Source organism: Tasmannia lanceolata, unplaced genomic scaffold (assembly GCF_043159265.1).
Source record: "Tasmannia lanceolata isolate RefF3 unplaced genomic scaffold, GAP_Taslan_0.1 ptg000013l, whole genome shotgun sequence".
In the NCBI taxonomy this organism is placed as follows: domain Eukaryota; kingdom Viridiplantae; phylum Streptophyta; class Magnoliopsida; order Canellales; family Winteraceae; genus Tasmannia; species Tasmannia lanceolata.
In genome coordinates, this window is record NW_027518690.1 from 10416269 (window position 1) to 10438154 (window position 21886).

General features: G+C 36.7%; 1 protein-coding gene across 1 annotated transcript in view; it reads left to right on the forward strand.

Annotated features, from left to right (window-relative positions):
• The window catches only part of LOC143889748 (sucrose nonfermenting 4-like protein), a 27706-nt gene continuing 5820 nt past the window's right edge, over positions 1–21886 (forward strand). Inside the window, exons 1-9 of the mRNA XM_077394076.1 lie at positions 1–717; positions 833–917; positions 5333–5512; positions 5649–5783; positions 5880–5939; positions 7971–8060; positions 16925–17059; positions 20159–20303; positions 20397–20570. Of these exons, the coding sequence (XP_077250191.1) occupies positions 650–717; positions 833–917; positions 5333–5512; positions 5649–5783; positions 5880–5939; positions 7971–8060; positions 16925–17059; positions 20159–20303; positions 20397–20570 (1072 nt within the window). The 5' untranslated portion in view covers positions 1–649. The remainder of the gene's footprint in view (positions 718–832; positions 918–5332; positions 5513–5648; positions 5784–5879; positions 5940–7970; positions 8061–16924; positions 17060–20158; positions 20304–20396; positions 20571–21886) is intronic.

Here is a 21886-nt window from a genome sequence, read left to right on the forward strand (position 1 = left end):
TTCATACTCGGTTTTCTCACCCCCCTTGTTTTTTTCTACTCAGAGAGAGAGAGAGAGAGAGAGAGAGACTAATGGAGGATTCTTCTCAGAGCACACACACAACTGTAATACCGGATTTTCCGTGAAAAAACGACCGGATACTCACGTGCACTGCTTGTAATTTACGCCCACAGAAAAAGTGAGCTCTTTTTAGAACTGAAAATAAAAACTTTTTTTTTTTTTTTTAACGTTCTTCTCTACGGAGAAATAGAGGGGAATCTAGGGTTAGGTTGTAAAAAAAGGGGATAAGATCGCGGATTTTTCGTTGGGGAATCTAGGGTTACTTGGTCCGGCAGTACGGAATTAGGGTTTTGGGGGATGAAATTCTCGCGCCAACGTTAGATTATAAAGAGGAAAATATTGGAGCTTGGAAATAGCAGCTAGGGTTTTTTTTTGGTCCGGTTTTACGAAATTAAGGTTTTTGAGAGATTATTTTACGCGAATGCGTGGTTACTGAGGGATCCCTGTTGAGGATTCCCTTTTTTTTTTTTTTTTTTTGGTGTAGAGAGGGATTTTGAATTTTTGATGGCAGTATTTGGTAATTAAGGGTTTTGATCCGATTTTGGTTCAAAAAAAGCTAATTTATTGTAGAGATTTAGGAAGGGTGGTGATGGTTCTAACGAGATTCGCGTGGCCATATGGTGGTCACCATGTTTACCTCAGTGGATCTTTCACAGGGTTAGTTTCATATCATTTTCCTCTTTTTTGACATTTCAATTGCTTTAAAATGTTGATTTTTTTTATTTTTTATTTTGGAATTGAATAATTTGAATTTCTGAATTACTTGATTTAGGTGGCGGGAGCATTCGATGACACTTGTGGAAGGATCATCAACAGTCTTTCAGGCGATTTTCAATCTCGAACCGGGCTATCACCAGGTGAGGACTAAATTTTCCTCCCCCCCCCCCCAGAATGTCAACAGATCACACACACACACACACAGAGAAAATAGAGTAGAAGACTAGAAGATGATAGAGAAAAAGGAAAACAGTGAGTTAATTCGAGGAAACGTAGGCCTCCAATGTGCTTAAACACTGCTATGTGATTATTTCCCTTGCTGAATGGCCATACAACATCTACATGTTGTAGAAATTAAGGAGAGCAAAATAGGAAATAGAAATCAGCGGAATAGGAAAAAGGAAAAATAAAGATACTACTACAATAGAAATAATCTAAAAAGGGAAAACAATCATAACATCCCTCGCTGGAAAGGAAAGTAAAAAAGGCTAGATTGAATGGTCGTGATGAAACAGATGTGTCCTTTGCCACATTCCTTTCTACCGGGGGAGGTACCCAAATGGATAATAGATAAATTGCAAAGAAGTCGTAGAATATTGAGTACTTGAAAACTTTAGGACTGACAGTGAAGAAGCAAAAATCTGCAATTATTGGAAGAATTTGCCGCGAGATTTGTTTTTATTTGAGTGTAATAAATGCCACTAAAAAATAAATACAATTGCCATGTGGATGCTGTTATTTTGGTACTTTTTACACTCATTTCCAATGAAAAAGTCTTAAAACGTTTGTAAAATTCTCAAAATGGGTGTAAAATATCATTTCCAATGCACTTAACGAGTGCCCTTAGGGCATTCGTTAGCAAAATCCTATGTTATTATTGGTTATATTGGGTTTTTTTAACGGAGAAATTGAAAAATTCGTTATTGGTTATATTGGGTAATTGTTCAAAACAGAAAAAGTAAAAAAAATCTTGCCATATACATACACGGACATATCCTTATGGTTTCATTTGAAAGACACTCTGTTGCAAGAAAGGATCTGTAGAACTGGGGTTAAAGTTTGCGAATCATCGAGTTCAGCTGCATCGTCAAAGACTTCTTTAGTCAGATCGGTGGAATTGGCATCGGGTTGAAGAATGAAGGTTGTACAATATCATACAGGAAAATTTAGGAACTGAGCTTGATGCTATGTGGGTACAAATTTGAAAGTTTAAATCCATGCAATCCATGGAGAAAACAATAAGTATGGTCCTTGCAATACCACACATTCATATTATTTTCTAAACCAAGTAATATATAACTAATGAAAACAACAACAAAATGGGATTAAGGAAAGCACCCGGCAACAAAGGAAAAATAAAAAATATCATAGATTGGGTAACTCATGCCATACAACCAAATTTGAGCAAGGTACTCTAAAATTGGTGAAATTAATGGTTGAGAGACCTCTTTCCCTTTCTCTATCAATAAAGCTTCACCAATAAAAAAAGGATCTTGGATTTCGACTTCTTAAGATACTCTAATCATTTTCTCAATAGTAACGTTTTCTATATACCATGTTCATATAGAGAGGGTAATACCCTATGTCGCATCAATACAGATATGGGTGTCAGAATCCGACATGGGTATCGAGTGTCGGATTCGCCAAACCTCAAAACGAAGGATTCATGGATTCACCAAAATATTTTAATCAATTCTCAAGTTTATTTTTTATATAATAATATGATTATAACAATTAATATATTGAAAAATTTAATAGGTTCAATAAACATAATATTTTATTTCCATTTAAAAAACTTTCTATTAGGATGGGGAAAACTCAAAACATGTGTTAATTGTAAATTTGTCATAGTGGTATTTAGAAAAAAACAGATAAAAGAGATCTAGAAGTTTCTCAAAGAATCCTGAAGTATTGGAATCCGAGACGTGTCCGACACGGATTCTTTGCCAATTTAGAAGAATCCATGTAATATGGGTATTACCTCCCATCAAGATACATCCATTCACATTGAAATGCAATGGATCTTGGATTTCAATTCAACTTCACCTTTAGAAAGTAATGTTTGAGAATCACTTTCCCTTTCTGTGTCAATACCTCTTTCCCTTTTTTTATCTATAATGCTTCACCATTCAAAAGAAGGATCTTGGATTTGCCAAAAGGACCTACTGGGAGATGGACTCCTTGAGATATTCTAATCCCTTTCTCAATAGAAAAATCATACAATGCAATAAATTTAATACACTCTGGCATGTTCTATTTAAGATGAGTTTCCCCTCTTTACGGGACACATCAAGGAATCCAAATCAGGATGGGCCCCGCCATGAAAGACGTCCAATTTTTCACACAGTATTCTAACATCTTGGAATCCAACCACAGCGGGATCCCAAATTGAGCTAGCTGCTCCCATAAACTAAAGTTCGAGTCGGCGATAGGATTTGTCGGAAATGGATTCGTAAAGGCAGGTAAGAATTCCAACCTGTCATTGGCTTGCAGATAGGCTTAGTCTTATATACGTAAGAGTTACTCTCAAAGGTTGTTAATCCGTACATAATAGCTGGTCATCGCCCCCAAGAGAGAAGGCATTCAGGGACATATCGGTGACATATCCTACGCTCTTTAGCTCCCCCCCCACCCCACCCATAACCCCATAAGTGATAGTAGGATCGTTTACTGCGAACAACTTTCTAATATACGTCATTTTCAATCTGTTTAGTTGGCTCTCTGACTCTTTACCTCCCACTGGAGGTGGAGATCTTGATGGGAACAATACTTCCACTCTAGTGTTGTGTGTTTTTTTTTTTTTTTGAATGGTAATACTGCCACTCTAGTTGGGCAACTAAATCAAAAACTCTGAAAGCCCAAGCTTGATTAGAACCAGAATGGATGGCAGCCGGCACTGGATCACGGGAGGAGAAATTATTTGTTTTCTTTCTTTCTAATGATATCTTCTTACCATTAAAAAAATGATGTCATTTTAAAATTCTATATAGCTGAACAGTCAAACAATCCAAAGTGGAAGCATGCCACCCTTCCCAAGGTTCAATTGTACTGAGGTTTCCAAAACCGGCTTCATCGAGTTCCAACCATTTTAATGATGATACGTGGCACCGACAAGATTCTATATAGCTGAACAGTCAAACAATCCAAAGTGAAAGCACTCCACCCTTCCCAAGGTTCCATTGTACCGAGGTTTCCATCCTCATAAATACCCATCACATGAAAACACACTACATATGAACACATCATGAAGCAAGAGAAGCAAAATAGTGCAAGGAATCAGACCAATCCAATGCGATCAAATTTCCTTTCATGCTATCTCCTTGAGAAGATTCAATCCTGCTTTGCACCATTGGTCCGCACTAGCTTTACCTTGGGGTTTGGTTAGTCTATCCATGTCCAACACCATTCCCTAGAAAACATAAAATAGCAAAACATAATGAGGGATAATTCAGCCAAGTAGCAAAACATAATGTGGTAATAGTAAGTTTGTACTTTGAGTTAGTGATGTATAGGCCATACGTAATGTTGACAGCCCCTACATCTAGGATAATAAATACCATAAAATGAAAGTAAATTTTAGCTGAAAAAAATAAAATAAAACCTGTCTAGAATGTCTCATGTAACTGAATGAAGAAAATAGAGTCCTCGAGCAGGCCGCGTTGCATCAAAATATCACTAATATGAGCATGATTTGCTGCAACACAAAGCATTCAAATCCATTCTCCAAGGCCATATTTTGACATACGTCTGAATGTTAATCTCTCTAGCAAAACCATCCCCTAAAAACGAGATTTTTTTATGGAACTGTCCATTGATCATTCAAAAAGCCTCAATCTAGAGCAACTCTGAGCTGGGCAAATGATTGCTCACTAAATCAACCAAGAACACACATGTTTCTTACTCGCTCAGTTCACTTGTTCATTCACATATAAGAAAAAAAAAGGAAAGAGGTTCGCTCAACTTTCATAAGCATTTCAGCAAGAATGTTTGTTGGAATTTCACCTTTTACTACTGAATTTTCATCAAGTTTTAGAATTGCTTGGCCAATGAGAATTGCATTTCACGGGTTCTAAAAACCCTTCAAATCCAAGTCCAAAAGTCTTTAAAATGTGCCTTCTAAATCCAAAATAAAGAACAGGGCGAACCATAAAATTTCCTGCCCCACTGACATCGTGGGGTCCATCTGCTGATCCCAGCATATGTTCAGATTTACATCATGCTGATTTCAGAGCAGGGAATTTCTCCTTTTTGGCCCAGCATTTCATCTCCCTCCTCCTTCATTCATGTGTAAGTCTTGATATTCCTTGGGGTGATGGAGATGGACACTTGCATCAGTATAGTTGTGGGCTGATCTCTGCAGTCTGCGCTTCTTGTATTTTGAGTAATTTCTATTTCTTTTTGTGAATAAAATTTTGCTATCTTCTCAAGAAATGGAAAGCTTGCTTATTGCCTACAGTTGTTTATGGGCTTATATCAGCCATGTATTAACAGGATGCATCTTTTTGTACTGACTCATTACTTAAATTGCTTTTTGTGATACTTCTCCATTTGGCAGTATAAGTTCTTGGCTGATGGTATATGGCATCACGACGAGCAACTACCTTTTGTGACTGATGAATATGGGAAAGTTAACAATATCATATATGTAAGGGAGTCGGAGTTGGTCCCTCCGATTTTACTTACTGGCGTGTCTGTCCCTGGCATGGATGTGGATAATGGTGTCTTTCAGCATGTGGTAAGTTTATCTAGAAACTACCATTTGAATTTTTGCATATTCTGCTGTTTTCTTTTCCTATCAGTGGTGGAAAAGTTAATCCTTCTTCATACATTTTAATTGCCTCTCTGTTGTTCATTCCTGTCATACCAATCAGGCTTCATTGTCAGGTGCCATTCATCGGGAGCCAATCACACGGGTATCGGATGCCGACTTAAGGGTTTCACGTCGTCAGCTTTCCTTACTCTTGTCTAGATATACGGCATATGATTTGCTTCCTGAGTCAGGCAAGGTTTGCATACTTCACCCGCTTTGGTAGTCATTAGTCGTTTTATATCACCGTGGGTATCCGTGTGTTTGATGATTTGATGGTCGTGTATATTTTCAGGTCTTCGCACTGGATGTTAAAGTGCCTGTGGAACAAGCTTTCCATATCATGTATGAACAGGTATACACACTTTATTTTATCTTTTAATTTGTTTCTATAGTCTCTTCTAGTTTGAACCTCTGTTATTGATCTAAAAATCTAAAACATTTCTTGGTGGCTTCGCCATTTGGATGATAGTTCTATTGCATTGTATGTTTGGAATGTCTTATTCTTGTGGCCAAAAGATTGATCTTCCTAAATTGTGGTAAGGCACTTTGTGCATTATAAAACATAGTATGAGGCTTCAACTAAATCCTTTGAGTGGTACTTTTGTGTTTCGGCAAACTATTATATCCTTGATTTATTGGAAAAAGAATTCTTTGTTTTTTTTAAAGTTTCTTAAGCTAATATATCCTTGATTTATTGAGAAGAAGACTTCATAATATTTTAAAGTTCCTAAAAATGTGTTTTCTAGTATTTGCAGCAGGCTATTCCAATATGCATTAAATTATTATATTTCTATGGAATAATGATGATTCCGTTAGGAAATGTATACTAGTGCTTAAAAATTTCTATATGGTTGTTTTTGGTTATTGGGATTCGTTTCTAAATTATTCTTAAATATTTTACACACAACTTTAGTTGTTTCCATCTGCCATGCAATCTTTAGGGAGATGATGATGATGAGAAATGAAGTGGAGAAGGAGAAGAGATGGAAAAGAAGAGTGAAGAAATATGTGTAAAATGCTTAAGGATACAAGAGTCCTCCTTTGTCTTATATTAATGGAGAAAATGTATTACGATGACAATAATACCCTTAATGAGATTGAAACAAATAAAGAACATGTATAAAACTTATATACGTCACTACACTCAATATACACCTAACAACGTTCCACCTAAAGCTGGAGCATATAAATCAAACATGCCTAGCTTGACACAAGTATCCTTAAGAAGTGTAGGCCCTACAACTTTAGCGAAAATATCGATAAGCTGATGTGATGAGGGAACATAAGGAATCACCAGAGGGTCTCAATGAGCTTCTCTCTAACAAAGTGCACGTTAACTTCAATATGTTTGGTTAGCTCACGTAAGACATGTCAGAGGCAATGCCGATAGTTGCTTTATTTCGCAATGAAGAGGCGTAGGTCCACTAGTAAAAAAATGCTATATCGGAGATAAGAGAACAACAAAGTCACATAAGCTCACATGTGCCAAGGGGCGCAGCCCCTATTTTACTCTTCAACACTAGAGCGAGAAACAACAGATTGTTCTTTTCTCTTTCATGAAAACATATTCCCTCCTAGAAAGGCACAATATCCGTTATTGGAGAGATGATCTATGCAAGATCCATCCCAATCTGCATCAGTGTAACCATTGAAGGAATGCTGCTCCGAGAAATGCCTGAATGAGGCACACATGTTTTGTTGAACTGCTTTATCTCGCCGACCCATTTCCCAATTCCTTCAAAAGCATGGTTTTAAATTTCAGCTGAAACACCGAAATTTCGGCCAAAATTTCAGCTTCAGCTATGTCTGAAGCCGAAACCGAAATTTTAAATCTTGTTCAAAAGTGCTTACATCCCAGGCATGCAGAAGACACCCAGATTGACAACCAATAGAGCTGAAGATCGGAGAAACGATTAGGCCCTGTTCGTTTCAGATTCTGACAACCGATGGTGCAGCCCCAACCTGATTACTGGACCAAAATTACGTTTAATTTTGGTCGAATAATTGGGTTGGGGCCTCACCATCAGTTGTCAGAATCTGAAATGAACAGGGCCTTAGGGTTCAACTCTAGATCTTACAGAAATGCTCCCGAGGCCACGTCTCCCTCTTTCACAGCACATCATCTACGACAGCTTCAGACGGTAGCATCAAGAGATCTTCATTGTTGCTCACAGGCCCCACCTTTTTCCACTCTTTTACTCTTCATTCTCTAGCAGTTCAACTCTGAACAATCCTTTGATATGAGCACATCTTGCACTTGTTGCTTGTTGAGACTCATGAAGGTTAATTTGAAAGTGATTTTATTGAATCATTTGATCCTGGAGGTCAATGATGGTGTTTCGCTTTGACTTCAGAATCCTGTTGTCCATTTTTTTTTTTGCAGGGCCTTGCTGTTGTGCCTCTTTGGGATGAATCCAGGGGACAGTTCTCAGGGATGCTGACTGCTTCCGACTTCATATCAATCTTAACAAAGGTATGCATTATTATTTCGTTATTAAACTATCTCATCTTAGCCATTCAAAAAAAAAAAAAAAAACTCATCTTTTGTTAATTTATAGAAATTTCCATCATTATTATATTTGGCGAGCTGTTTTATTTCTGTTTGTCTCTGATTTATAAATGCTTTAAGTTTTGACAGTTGATACTGACTGAGCAGTAGAATATAAATCATACTTGCATTATTTTCTTTTCGATGTTTACAACCTTGTTCTTTTTCCTTTTCACGGGCATCGGTTACTAGGCAACATAGCTTTGCTTTGAAGCTCAGAAAAAAAAGGAAAAGTCCAAAATGAAATTTAATGATCATAGTCAAATGTTATTTTCTTTTTAGAATTGCAATGCGCTAAGCAGCTTTTCTCCTCAATTTTTTGCATATTTATGCTTTTTATGTCTATTTTCTGTATATCCAGTTTTATCTTGTTCACAGGAGATTATTGAATAACGACTTCAATCACAAAATAGCTGGAAAAATAGAAACATAGCTTTTTATGCCTTTTTTTGTTTTCTATGTCTATTTTTCTGATCATCTTTATTGATCAGATGATGCCAAATATATCACCGGTTCACACATTCTCATTGAGCAAATGAGGCCAAACATATCACAGATTCACATATCTTCACTGATCAGATGAAGGCAAAACACCTAGCTAGAGGTTCAGATAGGTGCATATTCATATAAAAGTCAGTCCTTGTCAAAATGCAAAACCTGAGATAACTCCATATAGAAAATCAAACAATATAGACACAATGAGCATAAAACTGGGTTCAGAACTCAAATGCATGGAACTGTTACCTATGGTAACAGGAATAAAAAATATTACGCTTTCTAACAAATAAATCCCTAGGCTGGGATTGGTGGAGTCCTGCAAATTGAGCTTGGGGAGGTAATTTGGGCCTTTGCAGGCCCCATAGGGGAGGCGGATGCTACGGAGGCTGAAGTGCGGGCGGTTCACCAAGGTTTAAAGTTGTTGGCGAGAGCGAGAGATCGCCGGGATGATGTGGTGGTAGAAGGGGACTCCTTGAATGTGATTAGGTTGCGCAAAGGTTTGCAAAATCATCCTTGGCGATTCCATAGGTTCTTAGATGAGATGCTAGATTGGGTGGCTTCTTCTTCTTCTGTATGGTTTCAGCATGTTTGCCGATCCGCCAACAGGGTGGCGGGTAGCCTAGCTGGAGAAGGAGTTTCTAGATTGGGTGGCTTCTTCTTCTTCTGTAGAGTTTCTAGCATTTTTTGACTCCCTTCCACCCTGACTTCTTTATATTTGTAGTATCAATTAGCTTTGTTTTCATATGTGTTTTGTCTCCTTTGTACTTCGACCATCTCGGTCCTCCTTTTTGCAATAAAATTGGCTACCATTCCAAACAAAAATAGAAGAAATAAATCCCTAGGATTTCCCCTTTGATTTTTCTCAAGAACCAATAACCGATGGCAAAAAAATAAATGAACTGAAATTGAAAGGGATCAGAACCGAAAAACCATAGAAACATTTACTTATAGCAAAAAACCCTAAGATTTTCCCTTCAATTTTTCTTAAGAAACATTAAGAAATTGAAAGGGATTAGAATCGAAAAACCATAGAAACAATTACTTACATACAAAACCCTAAGATTGTCCCTTCAATTTTTTCTCAAGAAACAGTAGTAAATGGTAAAAAAAGTAGAAAACAAAGGAACTGAAATTAAAAGGGATTAGAACCAAAAAACCATAGAAATGGTTACTTACACCAATACCCAAAGATTTCCCCCTTTCTTTTCCTTTGTTCCTCTCCTTTTCTTTCCTTCCTGCTGCAAAAGGTTGGTTTTCACCCTTTTCTAAGGTTCTTCCTTCTTTCCAAGGTTTTAAATTTCGGTTTTGGACTCGGTTTCCGTCGCCACAGAAACAGAAACGCTTCGATTTCGGTTGGAAATTTCGATGGAATTCCTGTAAAATTATGAAACATATGCAAATGATAGAATTTAAAGACAAAGCTTCAGGAAATGCTAGAATAAGCACAAATGAGCCATAACATAAAAGAAAACCATCCATAATTGTTTAAAAACATCGAACTCCCAGTGACATGCACTGAGTGCATGTTTGACAATTTAGTACATACTAAATTTCACATCTAATTCATATGACTATTTATAAATAATACACGCACCACATTTCACATGCAATTCATATAAATGTAATTATATAACACATACTGATATTTTATACTACTATTACCCTTACGATTTTGGTCGTTTCAGTGGGAATGGGAACAGAAACATTTCGGTCATTTTGTGCCGGTTTCGGTAAAAATTAAATCCATGCTTCTCTCTCTTTTTGGTGTTGGTTTCGGTAGAAATTGAAAACCATCCTTCTCTCTCTTTTCATTTCTCTGTTGTTGAAATAACATTTTCTTTGGTTACAGGTTTTTAGGTCAGGTTTTTACCCAAATTTAATGTCCATTTACTTAAGATTTATATTCAATAAAAATAGTCTCAAGTCTCAATTTCTAAAAGCATAAAAAGTCAACTTTCCAGTCTTAGTATAAAATTCCATCTTTTTTCAGTCTTTTGGGGTCGGGTCAAAATTCATAAACATTATACCTAAACATTACCAAATCCAAAAATATCCTATAAAGAAATCTCATATCTTGGTTTTTGAATTTTTTTCATCTATTCAGGCACTGGTCAACACAAGCATTTCAACTGATAGATATTTTCCTCAAGTAATCTGTACTTCACATTGTGTTGGCCCATCTTTGTATTATTATGCTTAAAAGATTGTCAAACTCAAAGATTGCCAAACTTTGTGGCAGACACTATTAACACACTTTGCCTTAGTGCTTTTACTTTGCTGGATCATGAACATGAACAATACTATTTGTGTGGCATACCCTTTTTGGTGATGAATATGTCTGCATTTTTATTATTATTTCTTCAAGGTTGCCTCTAATATGAATCCATTTTCACCTTTAGTCTTTTATAGTTAATATACTAGTCAATTAGATGTGCAATACCCTTTATATTTTTTTCTTTGTCCAACATGATGGGCCCGAAAAAATTGCATATATATATATATATATATATATATATATATATATATATTGTAGAAACTGATGGCCATGAAGAAGGAAGAAGAAATAGCAAGAAGAACAAAAGAAGAAAGGAGGAGAGAATCAATTCGTGGAATTGGGGTGTACTTCCCTTCGTGGGGCGTACGCTATTTTATTCACTTAAGTGATATATTACAGAAATCACATCAATTCCTTTATTTCTTAGGTGACATAAATGAAGAACAAAACCATTAACTTTAAATGACAATAAAACAAAACATGTAACTAATGTGTCTAACACATATATCATCCAGAAATGGAATATGATGCATGCATTTTGTATTACTATGGAAGAATAGGCTTTGTTTGCCTTTGCTTCTAGTCTTGGTTGTGCTACATACTTTTTACTTTTTTTTTGTTTGATTTGCTTGAAAGCTGTTGTTGATATTTTATCTGTGAAACTTGCAAATTTAAAACTGATGCTATTATTTTCAACAAATAAGAAGTTTATGTTTATGTTATGCAAAGGAATATCTTTCTCATATGCTGTTTGATAACCTCATTCACATGACCATGGGAAACATCTTACCCATGTCAAATATCATCTAACAGAACATTTCACGTGAAATTGTGTTAGCCCATCTTTGAACTATTAAAGACTTCCAAGTCCTTTAGCAGGCACTATAAGCAAATCTAGCCATACTAATTCTTTCTTGTGATTATTTTGGATCCGGAGCATTCTCAAGACTCTTTGTGTGGAATCCTCTTCTTGGCGCTGAATATGCCTGCATTTTTAATACTAGTAAAAATGCACGTGCAACGCACGTGCAATTTATCTACATAAGAAACATAATCATATGTTTGTTTTTTATATCAACATAAAGGATAAGTTGCGATTTGTAATGCTTATATCTTGATTGTTTATGAAAATGCCATATATTCTTTCATTTTGTTTCATAGGTAATCATTGATCATCTATATTAGTTAGTGAACTTTCTTGAATCTTATTGTAGATCATCCAAGTACATAGATTATATGTTTTATTCTACAAAAATGTGGTATGGTTCACATCAGTGTATGAACTTTAAGTGTGCCTCTATATAGAGAGACGTATAGTAATCATGACTGCCTCCAATGGCACAAATGGCAGTGTATGCAGCCTGCATTCATTAGCAACTTATAAAGCTCTTTTCCTCGCTCGGCAACATAACCATACATACATGATCATGGTCAAATTGTGTAAGTCCTGCTATTTGCAAAAAATCCAAACAACGAACCATGCGGGAATTTAGATTAAACAAGATTTAAACTTTAACTTCGTGAAGAAAGAGAACTTGATTAAAAAAACTCAATCCCTAGATAATTGCATGGTTATCAGACAAATTGTTATGGAACTTTAATATGCAGGATATTGTTCTCATCGATGAAACCAGGAATAAAAGATTAACTTGACTCTTTAAATAGGCTTCAACTCACAATGTTCCTCTTACTAAATTTGTTTTTGATCAATCCAGGTACACAAATTTAAGAGGCACCTAAAACTATACATACCTCCAAACCTAAATTCAGAAAATCCAATGTACCGTCAAAAAAATAATATTTTAAGCAAAACAACACCAATAAAATCAAAGAGAATGATATTTGTCCTCCCTTCCCCAGCTTTCACCAAAGAGGGTTGGAAAAGTACAATATGAGGAAGTCTCGTTGACTATTGAAATTACATGTTTAAATCATGAGACCTGAGAGTTTACAAAATAAATGATCAGAAAAGTAACATGTTGTTTCAATACAAACATAAAACTGGAAGTGGAAAATCCAGGCTTAGGATGAGCAACCACATGGACAATTAAATGGTAGGAGATGATGACTTTCTTATACTACTATCTTTGAGTTCCACATTAGAAAAAAATTAGAAAATGAAAATGAAAATCAGAGAGCGAAAGGTACCATGAAATACGAAATCAAAGAAGGGAAATGACATCACCACAACCATGTTTTGATAATTGCACTAACATATCTTGTCTTTTACTATTTAAGGAGCTTTCAAGGTTTGTTACAGTTCCCAAAAAGCTCTTACAAACCAATAATTACAAAGAAAAGAGAAGCGACATTTAGTTGTATTTGTGAAATTATTAACGCATGGTTGTACCGATATTATATCCATTTTAATCATTAGCAAAACCCTGCAGATAAATTTGTGATTTAAGGTGAAGTTTTGTACAAGAGACGACGTTTCTGAAGAAGAATAAGGAGATGAATGAACTAAAATTTGGTTTATGGATTGGATATAAAATTGTAGAGTACGAAGTCCATAACAAAAAACAAGGAACTCGGCAAAGGCAAGCCAATCAAGGCTCTATTTGAAAGAATTTTAATTCCCCAATTATGCAGGTGGCTATATGGAAACAAAGTCGCAGTCAGCATGGTAAGTTATGATTCGTATAATACCATGAAAAAAACAGGTTACCCAAGGCCCATCAGCTATTGGAGCTACCTCAATAGAACTCATGTTAGGTTGATACTTAGGCTATAAAGAAGTCAAAAAAATTTGACTCCAAAACTGATTATTGGATAAAAAATTAGGCTCAATTTTAAGTCCAGTAATAAGTTTTGGACTCAAAATCGATTCTCAAGTTCAAAACAAATAGGGCCTAAGCATTTATCATCAATGAAGATTAGACAGTAAAAATGATTATTAGAAGACTTTTAAAACTTAATGCCCACTTAGACTAAAAAAAGTATTGAGATATTCCTCATATTATTCGATTGCAAGAAATCTTGTTTCACACTCAATTCATGTTTGGGTCCAAAATATAAAAAAAATATGGAAAATGAAATTCCTTCACTTTTGGTCCAAATATTGCAGGAATTTTTTGACAAATGTTTGGAAATGAAAACATTTCCCAGAGTTTCCTATTTTTCTGTTGTTTGATTACTTGTGAAAAAAATAACTCAGGCCACAGCATAAAAGTTATGTTTAGAGAGCCTTGAATTTATAATGATGATACATCTCCCTAAAATTAAGCAATTACTATTGCCCAGTTCGTTTGAGATTGTGATAACCGATTGTGTGCCCCGAGCCTTCAATAGTCTGTTAGAGGGCTCACAATCAGTGGTCACAAACTCAAACCAAAAATTTTCATGGAAAAATAATCCAGTGTGTAGCATGTTTGCAAAATTCCTTAAAAAAAAAAGAGCTCAGTTTCTTGAGATGTCTAATGGGTATAAAACAAATTTTATTGCTATTTTTAACAATAAAAGTGTTTCAAAATTATTTTGTACCTATTTTACGTCTATCAATGTAGCCTATAGAAAATTTTCAATTTTGACAAGAAAATGAAAAATAAGTTTTCCATACTTCCAAACAGCCTTAGAAATGCAAATATTCATAGGCAAAAAGTAGTGCCGACTTCTTGGATCTATCCAAACCGTATCTGTTGCAACCCACTGGGGGGTGCTTGAATGTGGATCGTTGCATTTTTACCCTTCTTAGAATCATCCAATGTTGGAGATTTTGTGCCATATCCACCTTTGTTGAGTGATAAAACATGAACGGCTGGGATCATCGAAATGGATGGGCCCACATGTACAATTTTCGACTGTCCACTGTCAAAATTTTCAATAAAAGTCAAATCTTCAAAGTTCGAAGAGTCCAAATATGGCGAATTTTAATAAGATACCCATGAAACATTTTCGGATATTTGTCATAAAAAGAATTGCAAACCACTTTATGAAAAACCATTAATTTGGGAAGCTTGATCTCGGCCCACCATATGACACTGAGATGATGCACTACATTCATTTTATAGGGTATTTTCACAGAGATGAGATGAGATGATCTGTTCAATCAATCTAGACGGTTGATCTTGTAAAACATCATGATCCAATGCACACACTCTTGCTCCCTTGCCGGACAGTCATCCCATTCATCAAAAATCAATAGTTGATTTTGTTTTTTGGCAGAACCCTAAACTTACCTTGACAGATCAAGAGAATGTGATCATCCGGTCAAAGTAATCTTAATGGAATTTTGCCCGATATGAGGCCATGAGTCAAATCAACGGATCAGATTACATGTGTGTGGCACAAGCGGGCCCCAAAAATTAGTTGTTAACATTTTGTCCGATATGAGGCCATGAGTCAAATCAACGGATCAGATTACATGTGTGTGGCACAAGCGGGCCCCAAAAATTAATTGTTAACAACCACTAACATTTTAGCATCTTTCAAATTAATAACGGAAGTTCTCATTCCCCCCCTCTTTATAGACACTTTTTTTAACTCAATTGTTAAATTTAAATGATCTGAACCGTTAACAAAGGGAAATGTTATCCGCACTACTATATTTTGATGATCACACTCCTCACTTTATTAAAGTACGGTATGGCCTGCACCATAGGATTATCCAAACCGTCCATTGTGGACTGTGTATACTATTTCAATGTTGAAAAAGAAAAACATATATACAGAACTTCTTCAGATGGAACCCAAATTCGGGGTTCGGGTCGGGTCGCTCGACAGCCCAACCCGACCTGACCCGATTTCCAATTCGGGTTGATTTTTCCCAACCCAACCCAACCCAACCCGATTTGCGAAAAAGCTTAACCCGACCCGACCCAAATTCGGGTTGAACCCGACCCTTGTGAGAACATCCAAGAAACAACGATGGTTTGAAATTATATATAGCTCTAATGTCCTCACTACCATATTTTATAATGGCACTACTCACCGTATTTTGATGATCGCACTCCTCACTTTATTAAAATGTACAGTATGGCCCGTACCATAGGATGATCCAAACCGTCCATTAGATGGGCCACTGCCTTCATAGGTTGTGCCCCAAAAATAATTTTCATAGGTTGATCCGAACCCACCGATCTATAGAGGGTTATAGGTTGATCCAAACCGTCCATGTGATGGAACACAACATCAATCGGTTGTGCTCGTAAAATCATTTCCATAGGTTGATCCTAGCCCTCCAATCGATATAGGTTTCCATAATTGTTGTTCCTCTTCAGGTGTCCGGAATCCGTCAATATTTTGCAAGTCTCCTGCATGAGTAATATAAAGTAGTTCTTTCGTCATTGTCATATGTCTTTACCTCTTCTTGGTAGTTTTTTTCCGTAATTGTCATAGACAGATACCCTGTTTCGGTATTGTTCGCATGTAGATTACGACTTTACCCTCAAATAATTTCTCATAGAGATAGATGTTAGATGTCAGCAAAGGGGTTAATGGTAAAAGAGTAATGCTGACATTTGGAGTTATCTTTGAGGGGCAAAATAGGGAACTGCTAGGGTATTTATTGCCCAACGTGAATGCCGAGATTACCCTTAAGGAAAATCAGAAATGTCAATGCAAAAGGTATTGTGCTGGGCTGTGGGACATGAATGGAAATAACGCAAAAGTGAGGATGACTTTAACCCCTGATTCACGCTTTATATATAGCATAAGGATTATTTGTCCAAGGATGCTTCTATTGTGAACTTGTTTTCCCCTTTACTCTTTTATCGCTAATACACTAGTCAATTGGATTGGCACTTTTCACTTTGCCTTTTCCCATTTGTTTGTACATTGAATTTTGCTTTATTTTTTTTTAATATTCATACATTACAGTAGAAAAATGCTTCGAAAATTATGTATATCGTGCAGAAGTAAAATATGGTGCATGGATTATGTATGATGGAGTAGCCTTTGTTTGCCTTGCTTCTAGTCTTGGTAGTGCCACATACTTTTCCATGCTTTTGTTGGTTTCCTTATGTGTGATAAAAAGAAATATCTTAATCATGTGCTGTTAACCTCGTCTCATTTACAGCTTCATGCTAATGGATCAATGCTAACCAGTGAAGAGCTTGAAATGCATTCAATTTCTGCATGGAAAGAAGAAAAACTCCGAACTACTAGAAATTCTGATGGGTCTGAGCAGTTGTTTAGAAGACCTCTGATCCATGTAATGTTTTGCATTAACTAGAAACATATATTTATGCTGAAAAAGTTATGATCCATGTAATGTTTTGCATTAACTAGAAACATATATTTATGCTGAAAAGGTTGCAATGTAATAATTATTATCATAAGCTTTTGGGTTGTGATGGTTTGTGGTCTTCTTGTTATTTAATTTAAACCAAAGCCATCAAATTCATTCTATTTAATTTAAACCAAAGACTTTAATGAAAAGATTTACAGCGAAGATATTATAGCTTTGACGTTAATTTTGTCTTGACTTGGAATTATCTATGGTTCTGGGCCTTTTTGAGTTGCTGACTTACTGCTAATTAAATACTTTGTGTCCAAATTTGTCATAATCTGCTGTAAATTTCTTGTAGTAGTTTTTCTTAGAAAAAGTAGTTCTTCTTAACATACAATTTCTTTGGACTGAAAGACACCAATTTTTCCTACTAATGAATTTTTTGTAGGGTTAAATTTGCAGGCTAGATAATATTCTCCATGCAGATGGATCGACTGAACCTTGCCCTCTAGCTACTCCTCTAGCACAATCAGTAGACTGAACCTTGCCCTCTAGCACAATCAGCAGAGTGCCAGGAATGCTACTTCTCTAGCTCAACCTTTTTTTTTTGGAATGAAAGTCAGAAAACTGATGTAGGACTGGTTACGGAAGTGATGCAGGACGGCTACAGAAGTGGTGTTCTAAAAGGTGTAAGATGGGGGATATGGATTGGGTTGGTAGGATTTAACATTTAGGTGCATATTTTGTGCAATATAACATGTTTTAGGATTGTTGGAACTGTTTAAGCTGTAAGGGACTGGTAGGGCTAGAAATAAGTTATGAGGGATAATTGTCTACTTGTCTAGAGGTGGGGATGAACTTTAGGCATTAGGGCATTAGGGCATAGGGGTGTTAGTATCTGGTTTGAAGCTCTGGGCAGAAACATAGATTTTAGGACTGGTTTCAGGATTGTTGGTCTTGTATCAATCCAAGAAGGTTGGCCCGCTGGGTTGACAGTCGATAAGGACTGTTTAGATAAGTGTAGGGTGGTCGAGGGCGGTAAGAGAAGCTGCTGTGGGTATAGTGAGGGTTGAGAGTGATAGAGGAAAGGGTTAAAGGTGGACTATCTCGGTCTCCCCTTTATTGAATGAAATTGCTACCATTCGAAAAAAGAGAGGTTAAAGGAGTCTAGGAGCTGTATTAGGTATGTAGGGGCTGGGAAAAGAGGTTTGCGCAGGTTTATGGATAACATGCTTTGCAGGTTTCAGATTTGCAGGCTTTGCATGTTTCAGAACCGCAGGTTGCAGGTTAGAGAAAAAAGTAAAAGAGGAGAGAGAAAATAAAGGAGAGAGAGAAAATAAAGGAGAGAACACACTTACCCCTTAGGGTCTTCTCCTAAGCAAGGTGACACCGATGCCAGGAGCAAAAATCTTCAATCTTCTATTCTATTCTGTCTCAAAAGAGGCCAATGGTCTTACATTTTTAAACAAAAGAAACCTCGCACTTTAAACAAATCAAACCTCCCACTTCTAACAAATCTTGGAATCCTCATCCTATTAGGACTAAACTAACAAGTCAGCACAAATTAAAACTCCTAATCTAAACTTACTATTTTTAGTAGCTCGTATTTACTATTTTAGTAAATCCACACTTACTTTTTTAGTAAATATTGTTAATGGTGATTAGTATCCATGGAAGAAGAAGAGGAGAGATGAGGGAGAACGTGAGAGTGTCTCTCTTTACCTCTCACCAATATGATAGATATGAGAGTATATCTTTATCCTTGATTAGGAATTTGGGGATGTTTCGCTCTGGTTTTCCGGACTTTCGTTTTGTCCGAAACAAAATGAAATTCATAACTTAGCTCGTACATCTTCCTCCTTGATTTATCACCGAAAGGGGAATAGATTGACTGCTACTAATTAGGTCACAAGGACAACAAAGAACCCCATAGGTTTTCTATGCACAAAAACAAGAGAAGAACCTCGGGTTTGCTTACCACAAAAAATTCATGAAAGAAAAATGGAGAAAGGAAGATCAATCAAGGGTTTAAAAAAAACACTAAAATCAGATCAATTCACTTATGGATCTTGCTCTACTATCATGTTAAAGTGAAAGGAAAGATAGAATTACTTGTCAGACCACCCAAACCCAAGAATTTGGCTTAAGAAGGAAAACAAAAGGAGAAAAAGAGAACAAGAAACTCGAGGCGTTTTAACTTCTAACCCCACGACACCAATAAGACTTATGTATCACTTAATGAAATTACCAAAGATGTCATTTGGGCACACAACGATGGGTCTCATCCTAGTAACCATGAATATTAAACAGAAACAAAACAAAGTAATGTAAAATCTAAGTAAACTATCCTAACTCTTAACAGTCCAAAAATCTTAAATGGTTATAGTTTATTGATGGCTTTAATTTAATTTTGTAAATGATAGACGTCAGACATGCTATTACCTATTGAAGAAGATGCTATTGGAATGGACAGGGTGTCTTACAAGAGAATTGTGGATGCCAAAGACATCAGTCATGGACTGCAAGACTTTGTCCTGTAATAGCTAATTTCTATCTTTTTGAAGGGATGTCAATGGTTGCCATCTGCCAGATAATTTTGTCTGCATTGCGAGCATGGATTTAAATTTCGGTTTCTGCAGAAATCCGGTAAAAAAGGAATTAATTAATCATTTCTGTAATTTCGGCCGAAATTTCATAAAAATACTAATTTTTTTAAATTTAAAGTTCGCTGAAATTTCCAAAATTTTCAGCTGAAATTTGGGAAATTCGAAATTTCAGATTTCACGAAATTTCGGTTTCATCCTAACTGAAATTTGAAATTTCGGACAAAATTTAAAACTATGATTGCGACTTGCGAGTACATTTTCTACCAACTCTCCGAGACTAGATCTTCCATTTCGAATTCATTGTATATTAAATACAAAAGCAAATCATTATTTTGTGTCTGAACTTGTAATGTGGTTTCATCCGTGTATTGTTGTTAGTGATTTAGCCATATAGGTTTTAATGCCCTTATCTCTCTCCATCTTATGAGTTCTACTTTTCTATCTTCCTTACTTACACGGAGTGTCATATCTGCAGGCGGGTCCACACGACTCTCTAAAAGATGTGGCTCTGAGGATTCTGCAAAATGAGATATCTACAGTTCCTATCATCCATTCTTCCATGCAAGATGGGTCATGTCCCCAGCTATTACATGTTGCATGCCTCTCTGGGATACTAAATCGTACACTCTACTTAACCCTGCTTCTTTTGATTCTTCTCGCCCCATCCTCCATGGTATTGTTTATGGCTTAATTTTCTACTTTCAAATGTCCAGATATATGCAGGCATTTTAGACACTCCCCCGGATCAGTGTCACTTTTACAACAACCAATTTATGCAATTTCTTTAGGTACATGGGTGTCAGATATTGGCAGAGGATATGGGCGCGAACTAGTAATGTTGCGTTCAAACGCCCCTCTAAGTTCTGCTCTTACTTCATTAGTGGAAGGTAGGCATTTCCAGCTTTTAAAAGGAAATATTATTGTTTAGAAATAAAACTTATCTTGCCAATGTTTTTTTTGCGCTTCCCTCAAGAGGCCAATATTATTGTTTAAAAATAAAACTTATCTTGCCAATGATATTTTTTGTACTTCCCTCAAACATCATATGTTAGCATCTAATACTATGTTAGGCAACTTGATTGCTTTTTTTCTAATGGTATTAGGCAACTTGATTGCTAAACAATTTTAGGCAATTTCCAACCCTAGTTCTAGTTGGGTTCTTCTACGTGGATCCCAACTAGAACTAGGCTCTAATCCTAGTTCTAGTTGGGATCCACGTAGAAGAACCCAACTAGAACTAGGCTCTAATCCTAGTTCTAGTTGGGATCCACGTAGAAGAACCCAACTAGAACTAGGATTAGAGCAGAGTGGATTCCTTTTACCTTCTTCATGAATTTTTTCTAAAAGATTCATTTAGCCGACCCCAACTAGTTTGGGACAAAGGCTTTGTTGAGTTGAGTTCAGTGTGTGGGAGAGCCGCAACCGAGCTGGTCAATACAAAGGAGAAAAAGTGAAAAAAGAAACAATGAAGGATACACATATAATATAGAGGACTCTTAAGGCCGAAGGAAATCAAATAATTCCCTTGCGGCTCCATCCCTTGCTACCTATACACTTCATTGTTGGCCGACCTTCTAACATGGTGGAAGGAGATAGATGATCTCTCTAGACGCTCTTGTATCTCGTCGAACTACTGCGCAAATCTTCATGGGATGGGGAGGATCCCCTGCAACCATTTTACTACATTTAGGGAGTCTCCCTTAGTTGTTAGACCATCCATGATATTACGAACCTCCGCTTCATTGGAGTTCTATTTTGATAGGACTTGAGAAGGCCCACGAAATTACTTCGTGCTCATCTCTAGTGAGGCCTCCTATTTCCGTTTGCCTTGGATTTCCTAGGCTAGATTAGGGGTGCAACTCAAGTTGGATTGATCCCGAACCCGAAAAAAAGTCGGGTCGGGGTCGGGTTCTGGTTGAGTTTCCCAGCCCGGGTTGAGTTTGGGTTGAGGGTTTGGGCAACCCGACCCGAGTGAAATCCGGTATTTTTTATGATTGTTTTTTGTAAGCTTAAAAACTCGGGTTGAACTCGGGTCGGGTCGGGTTCGGGTTGGAAAAAGGTAGGGCTGCAACTCGGGTCGGGTTTTGGAGAATCCAACCCTACCCGAGAAATATCTCGGGTCGGGTCGGGTCGGGTTTTTTTTTCGGAAAACCCACGATTCCCAAACCCGGCCCTACCCATGATAAATCTCGGGTCGGTTCGG